This window comes from Tribolium madens, unplaced genomic scaffold (genome assembly GCF_015345945.1).
Source record: "Tribolium madens isolate multiple individuals breed KSU strain unplaced genomic scaffold, Tmad_KSU_1.1 Scaffold_20;HRSCAF=117;Tcas5.2_LG4, whole genome shotgun sequence".
Taxonomy (NCBI): Eukaryota; Metazoa; Arthropoda; class Insecta; order Coleoptera; family Tenebrionidae; genus Tribolium; species Tribolium madens.
Window position 1 is genome coordinate 13200107 of NW_025400985.1, and position 11351 is coordinate 13211457.

The 11351-nt window shown below is 29.4% G+C and overlaps 1 protein-coding gene across 1 annotated transcript in view; it reads left to right on the forward strand.

Annotated features, from left to right (window-relative positions):
* The window catches only part of LOC123005404 (nose resistant to fluoxetine protein 6-like), a 9096-nt gene extending 789 nt beyond the window's left edge, over window positions 1-8307 (forward strand). Inside the window, exons 3-12 of the mRNA XM_044399133.1 lie at window positions 2682-2926; window positions 5401-5501; window positions 5549-5745; window positions 5796-5971; window positions 6020-6188; window positions 6239-6426; window positions 6474-6621; window positions 6786-6981; window positions 7918-8060; window positions 8116-8307. Coding sequence (XP_044255068.1) covers window positions 2682-2926; window positions 5401-5501; window positions 5549-5745; window positions 5796-5971; window positions 6020-6188; window positions 6239-6426; window positions 6474-6621; window positions 6786-6981; window positions 7918-8060; window positions 8116-8286 — 1734 coding nt within the window. The 3' untranslated portion in view covers window positions 8287-8307. The remainder of the gene's footprint in view (window positions 1-2681; window positions 2927-5400; window positions 5502-5548; window positions 5746-5795; window positions 5972-6019; window positions 6189-6238; window positions 6427-6473; window positions 6622-6785; window positions 6982-7917; window positions 8061-8115) is intronic.
* The last annotated feature ends 3044 nt before the right edge of the window (window positions 8308-11351 follow it).

Sequence of the window (11351 nt, forward strand, 5' to 3'; positions counted from 1 at the left end):
AGAAAAATCATTTTCGTAAGACCTACTAAAAATTTTATGACACATTATAAGAGATTAACCAAACAATGGCTTGAATTAGTAACCCTCCATAAATGGCACGTTCCTTTGCAAGTGTTGCTGCACCCACCAGAATAAAATAGGGTCGTATTTAAAACCAAAGTAGTGGTAGAGTTTTACCAAGTTATTATTAAAAAAAAATCTGCTTTATTTAATAATAACTTGTTAATAACCACCCGTTTTTTTTAAATTTCTTAAAATACTTGACTACATCAAAAACTATTAAAATATTTCAAGTATTTTAGACAAAAAGAAAGTAAATAATCCGGCCCTGTTAAAAACTGACCTGTTTCAGGGTCCGGGTGGGTTCCACTAATTTATGATTTGTTTACCCTCTGGTTTACTCTTAACAATACCGCATTTAACTTAAAAGTAATAAAATTTTTAGTAGGTCTTAGCAAAATGATATTAGTATATAAATATTTTTTCTGAATACAAATGTGAGTTATAGGTACGAACTTTTTGATAGGTCTTTTATTTCTTTATTCAATCATATTTGCAATCGGTACTTAACTGTTATAGTTTTTGAAATATGTCACTTTTTTTGTCAAAAATTTTATTTGCAGGGGTCTGTTTAACAAATCACAGCTCTTGAACCCTTTGCGATAAGTAAATAATCTCTTTTGTATTCAATAACCAAAGGTTTTAAGAATGTTTTAAGATAGTTTGAAATTGTCAAATATCAAATTTTAAGACTAATACGATTTTTATCAGTTATCAAAAAACGACTATAACTCAGTTTTTTTTTATAATGAAATGACCCTATTTTCTCAACGGCAAACTAAAAGAAATTTGGAAAAATTTTATTTTTAAACAACATTTTTTATAGTACAAACCTTACACCGCACTAATGATTTATTTCGTAAAATAATTACTTTATGCAAAAAATACATGGCGCCATACTTTTTGTTCACCTCGTATACAGAGTGAGTTTGAAGTAAGATTCATCTAAAAATTAAAAATTATTTTTTCTATTTCGGTGTTAGAATAAGTCTATTCCAGCACCCAAATGACGTCATTTGCGTGCTGGAATAAGTCGTTCGCGGTAATTTAATTTTAGTGACGGACTTTCTTCACAATTCATTTTAAAATGTGAAAATATGAATTATTTTCATTTTGTACAGCCGCCTAAAATTATTCCACATACCTAAATATCGCCAACCGTCGCAAAATTCTCTAAAAAAAAATTAAATTTTTGTTTTKTAATTTATAAAATGATATACAGCGGCAAAATAGAAAAAATAGTATAAAGCACTTGTTGCAGAAGGTTCTTCAAGCACTCATTTGTTACTTCACTCGCCGCTACGCGGCTCGGAATTTCCAATTTGTGCTTGAATAAGATACCTTCTGCAACTTGTACTTTAATATACTATTATTGAAGTTTTTTTTGGTAACTAATGTCTTAAATTTCTAATGTCTTAAAGAAAAAAAAAGAAAAGTTGAAAAGCTCGATTAGTAAGGCATCCAATTATTATAAAAGAAAACTCATATCTATAAAAAAAAGTGATAAACGTCATGACGCTAATTTTTCTTCAAAATTTGTCGTAAAATTGGATTAAATGCGTGTCTTGCCAAAAATGGTTCCAACCTACACATTACATTGGAAAACTAAATATAAGAAAAAGAACATAAAAAGAAGAAGTAGTGTCTCACCCTTAATGTGGCATTTCTTATTTTTCATAGATTATTAAGGTTTGATTATAATAATAATAAAATTATTATCCAATATGAATATACAGCGTGTTCCGTTTTTATTGTTACAAACTTAAACAGGTGATAGAATATTTAATTTTAAGACAACACCCCCTGAAAGAGATGCGTTTTTAATGGGGTTTTCCCACTGTTGCAGAATAGATAAAATTACAAGAATTAGTACAGCTGATTACTTTTAAACACCTGAACGAATTTAAAGATCAGTTGTCGAATTTTTTAATCATGAGTTTCTTAAACGGTGATACAAATTTAATTTTTAATTTTTATCCTCTTTATGGTCTGTAAGACAAATTGTAAACTGATTTTACTCAAAAGCGGTAAGTTTTATCGAAAAAACGCAAGAGACCTCTTTTGTGTGAAAAACTATGAAATTTAGAATGTGGTGGCTGAAATAGTTAGGGTACTTTTTACCCTAAACCCCCCAGTTTAGGACGCCCCTAAGTAAAAATTTCGACATTTATCTTTGAATTCATTTGGGTGTATAAAGGTTATCAGTTGTACCAAATTTTGTAATTTTGTCCACGATGGTTTCTGAAATATTGGAAAAAATCTATTAAAAGATGCACCTTTTTCAGGGGATGTGGCTCCCTTAGGTATATAAAATTTTTCGATATATGTTTATAGGAAACTTTTATCTTAAAATTGAATATTCTATCACCTGGTTAAATTTGTAACATTAAAAATGGAACACCCTGTATATTTTATTGAGCCATTAAAAAAATAGATGGCATCTTTGCGTGATTTATCCTATTCGGCGATACGAATGATCCCACAAGTAATATGCTAAATCACACATTATTGTACTACATATTTTAATTTTTTTCTTAAATAAAAAAAATTTATGTGTTACTTTAACTTCGCTCTAAATAATATGTATGTTCAACCTGCAAACATATTGCATTTCATTTCAGAAAACGTCTTTGGAGAAAAAAAATTACAGACATGATATCCTGAGACATGGGATTTGTGTTAAAAGGACGTGTCCGAATGTAGCAGTGGATGATTTTACTAAAAACACACTTCAGTTTATAGAAAATTTGGAAAATTGCTACAATCTTAAATATAAACATATGGAACTTGAAGGAAAAATCACAAAAATTCGTTGTGAAACAAATGAATCTCCATATCCAATCTCTTCTTTTGATGTAGTATTTGCGTAAGTAATAAAACTAATAAAATGATAATCTTTTCTTGTAATAGTTATTTTTCTAAGAAAGGAGCCCAAAAATTGTGCCAATGTATCTAAAGCATATTACCAGTTATTATCCATACAGATTTTTATTGGTAGACAAAAATAAGTCGATAAATGCTATATTTTTTATACCAACATTTAGTTTTTGGGTAATGACGTTATCAATATTTTTTTTTAATGGCAACCGACATTTTTGTTTACTGTTTCCGATCTTTGATACATTATGTTGGTGTAACTTGCAGCACTTGAGAATAAGAATAATTACGAATATTGAGAACATTTAAAAACAATATAACTTTTCACATAAGAAAAAAATCAATAAATAACAGCAAAAAAATACAAAAGTAGTTAATGTCAATAAAAACTGTAAAGAAAATAGTACATGTTCAAAGTTGCAAAATGCTTCAGGTTGTTGAGTTTTGAAAAATAATACACCACTGTTAAATTAAAAAAAAAAATAATTGAAAACAATTTAGGAAAATTGACTTTTTTGAAATTTTGAATGTTCGTTAATCGATTACTGAATACCGTTTGAGGATATCAACTTAATTAATGCAACTAATTTGAAATGAGTAAAATTAGGGTTTGCAAAAGCTAAATGGTCTCAAAATTAGTCAGTCGGTTCATGATTTTTTACAAATTTTAAAAAAGAACAACAAAAATTTATTTTTTTTTTCAAATTTAACGAGTAAAATTGTAGAAAAGGTGAAAAAAATATTGTTTTTCATTTTGATCACACAATGTTCAGAAACAATTATTTCTTTTAATTCTTTTGCAAAGCTTTGATCAATCGGTCCGATAAAACAAACACAAAAAAAGTTACTTTTTTCTCTGTTAAATCAATGTTGTAAGTGGAAAATTTTTAAAAAGTCCTAAAAACACGTTGTCGACAATTTATTCCAATTTTTAAAACTATCCTTCCATTCTCTGTGCGGTCATTGATTACTGAGATACCGTTGATCAGAGACAAAAGATTCTTTTTTATTAAAAGTCAAATATTTCAGCGACAAATTGACGTAAACAGAACATAAAAAATTGTAGCTAAATGAACAAGCTGTCCGGCCCATGCATTGATCTAACTGATACAAATTTCCCCTAGTCTGTAAACTAAAAAAAAATTAAAAAAATTACAACATTTTTCTCGCGCTATTTCTTAGGATTGCGTAATAACCGTAGCTCAGAAAAATTTTTGCCAAAAGATAGATCTCAAGACTAGAAACTTGAAGCTTCAAAACAGATTTTTTTAAATAATATATAAAAAGTAAATGTAGAATCTTTTGTCGTTTTAAAGTATTTGGGATAATAAGAAATCTTTTTTCAATGAGTTTTTCACTGCAAACCTTAATTTTAATCTTGAAAAATAGAAAAACAAAATACATAAAATAACATAAACGATGAATTTGATTCATTTTCTCGAAGAATAATAGAAAATTTAAGACATCTTTGAATTAAAAGTGATTTTAAAGAATGCAACGTTACTAAACAATGTTAGAATAAATACGAAATTCCAAATACTATAGTTATTATTATTTTTTACCTTAAACAAGAGTACATTATTTTAAGTACATTATTTTAAAATTTTATTAAAAATTTCAATGGGTGCATCCGCCCCGAAGCACCCATGTATTCGGCGCCTGTGTTTCTACAGGGTGTTCCGTTTTTATGGTTACAAATTAAACAGGTGATAGAATATTCAATTTTAAGACAAAAGTTTTCTACGAATATGTATCAAAAAATCTTACGTAAGCGAGCTACACCTCCTGAAAGAGATGCGTTTTTCATGGGGTTTTCCCACTATTGCAGAATAAATAAAATTATAAGAGTTAGTACAGCTGGTTACTTTTAAACACCTGAACGAATTTAAAGATCAGTTGTCGAAATTTTTAAACACGGGTTTCTTAAACGTTGATACAAATTTAATTTTTAATTTTTATCCTCTTTATGGTCTGTAAGACAAATTGTAAACTGATTTTACTCAAAAACGGTAAGTTTTATCGAAAAAACGCAAGAGACTTCTTTTGTGTGAAAAACTATGAAATTTAGAATTTGGTGGCTGAAAATGGCAAAAACCAATCGCCAAAATAGTTAGGGTACTTTTTACCCTAAACCCCCCACTTTAGGACGCCCCTAAGTAAAAATTTCGACATTTTATTTTTGAATTCATTTGAGTGTATAAAGGTTATCAGTTGTACCAAATTTTGTAATTTTATCCACGATGGTTTCTGAAATATTGGAAAAAATCTATTAAAAAATGCACCCCTTTCAGGGGATGTGGCTCCCTTATATAAAATTTCTCGATATATGTTTATAGGAAACTTTTATCTTAAAATTTAATATTCTATCACCTGATTAAATTTGTAACAATAAAAATGGAACACCCTGTATATCTTTCTGTTGATTATAAAAAAAAGAACTACTACTCTTAATATATTTTTTAGTGTATTTCTCATCACATTTATACTACTTGTGCTGGTGGCGTGGATCTACGACATATTTGCTACTCCAAACTTTAAAGACCCAAAATTTTCCAAGTCTAAATGTAAGTAAATGTACCAATATAATATTTTATTACAATCTGTGTTGTAGTTGGTATGTTTATCTCAACATTTTCTCTAACACAAAATTGGCACCGGCTTAATAACATAGATCTCGACAATCCTGATATTAGATCATTACGTTGTATTCAAGGTATTCGTTTTTTCTGCATGTATAACGTGATCAGTGCACATTGTGTGGCTGCAAATCTAGCAATTCCAGTTGTTAACACAAGATATACAGAAGAGGTTTTATTTAACAAAAATTAAACTTATGTTTGTTAAAAGTGAAATTGCAGATTTCAGAACGTGTAGCTGATCGTTGGATAGGAAGTGGTTCTAGACATGCCATTCTTCAAACTTACTTTATGTTGTCATCCTGGCTATTAACGTATCAGTTTTTTGTAGACCATGAAAAGAAGGAAAAAGTGGAATTTTCTTATTTAGTTAATTCATTTGTAAAGAGATATTTTAGGTTAATTTTCTTATCATTATTTTTTTGTTTATAATTATTTATTTTTAGAATAACTCCTACTTTGCTAATACTTGTTGGTTGGTGTGCCACGTGGTTCGTACATATGGCAAGAGGACCGTTTTGGGACGATATAATTGGACATTCCTACAGAAATTGTCGCGCAAATTGGTGGAGTAATCCTATATATTTGAACAATTTTATACATCCAATCGATATGGTAAAGAGTATCTTGTTTTATTAATTGATATACTAGCTATATTATTTTAGTGTCAACCTTCGCTGTGGTATATAGCTGTAGACACACAATACTATGTAGTTGGGTTATTTCTTTTATGGCTGATATGGAAGTATCAAAAAAAAAWTGCAATAATCTTGGGGTGTCTTTGGATAATACATGTGTTGGATACATATTTTAAAGTATATAGCTCAAAAATAATTTTACCGATTTATCCCGAGTAAGAATTTTTGACATAAAAACTGTTCCAACAATTACCATTTTAAGATTATTCTACAACATGAAGTTTATACTTTGGGATCATGCTGGTTCAGTAGCTAAAGCCCCGATTGCTAATATGTCAGGTTTAGTCGCTGGTTTAGGTTTTGGATACACTTATTATAAATGTAGAAATAAAAAACTATTTACCAAAAGGGTAAGTATTGTTTTTATGTTTTATTCTTATATGAGTAAGCAGGATAAAATATTATAACTTGTTATAGTACAATTTGAAAGATAAAGTGCTACTACCAATTATAGTACTTTTTTTGAGTCTCTGTAATCAGACCACAACACTCTATTTAATTTTTTTGGTTTCAGATTCATGTTATTATATGGTGGTTTGCAAGTCTTGGTGTCTCACTATTAATAATTCCAATTCCGGCACTATTTAAAAAAACAACTATATTTTCAAATAATCCTGATGTAAATTTTGCTATATATGCATGTTTAAGTAGAAGTATATACATTTTTGGAACAGGATTTTTTATCTTCGGCATGACACACGGACAAGGACGTAAGTAACAATTCTCTTGTGACACAAATTATAATTCCTTACTTTACAAAATCAAATATAGAATTAGTTCACAAAAAATAACGAAAAATTACAAAAGTACAAAAAAATCATGTGAGTTTTAAGTTTATTGTTTATATTTTTTGTGATAGTTGTTATTTGATCATATCCGTGCTGTCCCCATGCTTGTTAAGGCTAGGCTAAAAATCCATGTTATTAAATTAACAGGCGTTGTTACGCATGTTGCTATACAAAAAACACTCTCGCTGGGATACTTGCGTCAAGTTTGACATTAAGATTTTCAACAATTTTGCCAAAATCTTTTAGTATCACAAAAAAAGTAAAACACCACACGGCCGAAATAGTTATTTACGTATCAAGAGCTGTTAAAAAAGCCATAACGAGCGAGAAAATTGTTTGAAGCCCGACACAGGAAGACCTTCATCATCCCGCGGACATTATGTCCCTTAACACGTCCTACGTTTTTCTTCCTACAACATGAAACGATGAACATTAAATAACAGACGTCTGTTATTTGCTTTTTATCGGCCTTGTACCGTTATAGTTATTTTTGTTGTTCTATGTTGTTATGGTATAAATAACATTCAACAATATACAGTCATTAAGCTGTCAATAATACCCTAGTTACACAGAGGGCCAAGATGCCATATCGACCGAGGGAGTCGTCCCGCACTGTTATGGTCCATAACAGCACGTGGTTCAACGTTTTTGATGGTACCTACTAAATTACGATATTTAAAAAAATTACATTTCAAGTTCTGAAACGTCAACATTTGCAGGGCATAAAAAAATGCGGGATATTAAAACTTCTTAATAGCCCTGGATTTTACTAAGGGGTTATTGACAGCTTAAAGGTTGTAAATGGTTGAATGTTATTCATACTAAAACAACTATGATTTCTATTATTATTATTTTTAGATATAATAAGATCAATCAATGAGTGGCCCCCAATGTATGTCTTAGGACGCCTAACTTACAGTGCATATCTTCTACATGTTCCCATACAGTTGATGAAAGCAGGTTTTAAAAGAGGACCGAACTATTTGAATGACTTTATTTTGGTAAAAACATTTAACGATTAGAAATTAGTTCTACTAAACACATTTTTATTTTAAGAATTGGGAGATGCTTTCAGATCTTTTCCTTTCCTACATGGCAGCGTTGTTTTTGACACTCTTCTTTGAACTACCCATTAATGAATTAAAAAAAAACTTTACTTCTATGCTAAAAAACCGAAGAAAACATCAAATTACATCTTATATCAAAAAAACTGAAAAGTGTGAATAAACAAGTGAAGTTTACCATCAATTGTTGTTAATTTATTTTGATTATTATGAAATCCAACTTTACTGGATAAAAATACATTAAAATCATATTTGTTAAAACAGCAAAAACCAAACAAAACCGTTTAATAATTTTCGGACTTTTAAACATTCACTAATATGCAATAAAATTATTAATAATGCCGCGGTTATATCTTCAGTTCACTTTTTTTGCTCTCTTTACATTTATTTTATCTGTCAGATCCTTGTAAAAAAAAGTTGTTTTCTCTAATAAAATTTCACCGTTGCTCCTAAACGGCCAAGTCTGAATTTCACAAAACCACAGAATATTAACTTATTTATTAGAAGCAAGACTCGGGTGCAAGTTCGAGTGTTCAGTAGTGCACTTAAAATATGTGCATTAAAAATGTTTCTTGAAATGTGTAAAATAAAAATATATAAAAAAAAAAATTCAAACATCATTCAAGTGACAATTTTATGCAGGTAGGTACCATAAAAGCTAAAGTGTCCAATTATGTCCAAGCAACAATAACAATAATTTTTGCCGCTTCGGCAGTGAAAAGTCTTTTGCAGCCTCGACAGCACACTACTGAAGCAGTTTCAGCGACTTCAAGGGGTGTGCAATCTATGTCTGACATGGGAAAAACTAGAAAATTAGTTCTGATGCTAAAGAATTTGAAACTAGAAAATTAGATCTCATGCAAAAGAATTTTAAAATATTTAGTAAAACAAAATGCAGCCACTTTTTGACACACCGAGTTTTTTTCTGATTGTTTATAACGTAACTATAGAATTTTTTTTCAGAGCAGACTAAAATAACCACTGAAACAAGATCCCGAAACTTAGAATTACTTTTATTTTTAATTAATTCAAAAAATTTTTTTGTCGTGATTTGAAAAAAAAATAGTAGGTATACGTTATGCTAAAATGACTTCATATAGCGCGACTGAAATTAGCTACCTTGCTAGGTCGGCAGTTAAACTTCAGTCTTGCCAAATAAAAATTTACTTTAGCTCCTCATAACATAAAATACTATTTTCTCTTATAGGTATGTATTAATAATGTTGTTATTTATTCCATAAATACGAGTAGAAGTATTATTACACCTTTATTCTAGAAATGATTACAATGGTCTTCATTCGATTTAATTTTTTTTATCTTACTCGATATAATAATGGTCATCTGGTAAGTTTTTTTTATCGCATTGATGTCTTTTTTATTTTATTAGTAAAAAAATTAATAACATAAATTTATCGATGTACCTACCTACAAAGGTCTATAAAGTCATCCGAGTCGTCTTCATATGCTGCATCTTCGACTTCAACTTAAACATTGAAAATCAAATTACAGTCTTTATATAGATTTTCGTTTAAATGTTTGCACCCTATTTCATCCCGTTATATGTTGGTTTTTGAAAAGTGTCTGATTAGTGCACTTCTACATTCCCTAAGAAAAATATTTTCCAAACTCATGTTTTTATCTTTGTACAGCCGGTGACTTTGAAGATGTCATGCCAATAAACGGAGCCCGGCATTTGGGATCACTACCCCGACCGCAACTTATATAACTTGGAAATTATAACGAATTTTTAAAAACAAAATTTTTATTCGAACAGACAGAGATTCGGCATTACAATGTTGCATCTTCTAATACATTACTTCAATTTATATACAAATTTTACGTACTTTTACTGATAACAGTGATAACTAATTATTTGTATTATATTTACGTTCCCTTTGAACTCTAACATAACTCGCAACCATCCTTAGCCATAAATCACCGTAAACTTGAGAACACGAAAGAATTTTACTTTTTAACTTGAATATCGTACAACTGCTTAAAATTTGATTTGATTATGTTTTTAGTAAGAAATCACTTTGTTTACGAAAACCATAGCTGATGAAACTAATTCTAATTAATGTGATATCATTTAATTCGTATTGTTAATCAAATTTAACCTCGAATTAAAAAATTTGATTGCCCCTAAAAACTGCTTTGACCATTGAATTCGTAAACTTTTTTTTAGAATTATAAATAAACAAATCATTAGTATACTAAGAGGGAGTGACTCCAATTATTATTGTCTGAGATCGGTAACTCCTTAGTAACGTTCGTGATGCTTACGAAATTTTTTGCGCGATTTATTTTTTAGTTTTTTTTTTAAATAAAATATCTAACAAATTTACTTACCGTTCTAGAATGGCAAAATACTTTGGCGACTACTTTAAGTACTTACGGACGTGTTTGGGATAGTAACGAGTAAATACAACTTACAGTCTTGAAAACAGACGTGATAAACAATCAGATACAGCTCAATCGCATAAAAATGTTTATTTATATAATTATAATTTAATATTTCGTGTAATAACCATTATTGTCCGGTGAGCGGGCAGGCCAACGTAATAATTAGAACTCAGGATGGTCGACAAACCAATTTTCGATCATATTTGTTTTATGTAAACTTGTAAAGSATAATTTTCTGGAATTCTAATGAATGTGATGTCATTTGATTTGTATTGTGATTCCGGCTTTCGGCATCGGTACTTCAACCGCAGTTTAAAATCATTTGAGGGTTGTAAATTTCGACACCCTATTTTTTAAGTCTAAAACAACTCCTTTTCTAGCAAATTTAAAAGTCACTTTGTTTATGAAACCCATGCTTGATCAATGAAACCAATTTTAATGAAAATGTTATTTAATTGGCATTGCCAAAATAAACCCGCATGGAATTCATCCTTTCTTTTAATTTATTACATTTCCTATTGAAGAAAAAAGCTCCCAATAACAATAAAGATTAGGACACCAAGGCCAACCCTTGTTGGATTTTCTCAATATTAGTAATACAGGTGAATAAAAAGTATGGAACCAAACGTTTTTTGCTTAAACTATTTATTTTTTGAAAAATCTCATTGATGAGTGATAAAGTACTATAAAAATGTGATGATTTAACAAGAATAAAATTTTTCGAAATTTCCTTTTGTTTTTGAGTTCTACAAAAAAAAAATATTTTTTTAAATGGCGACCCACTATAAAATCATTTTTCTCATAAAAGCTATACTCTAAGGGTTA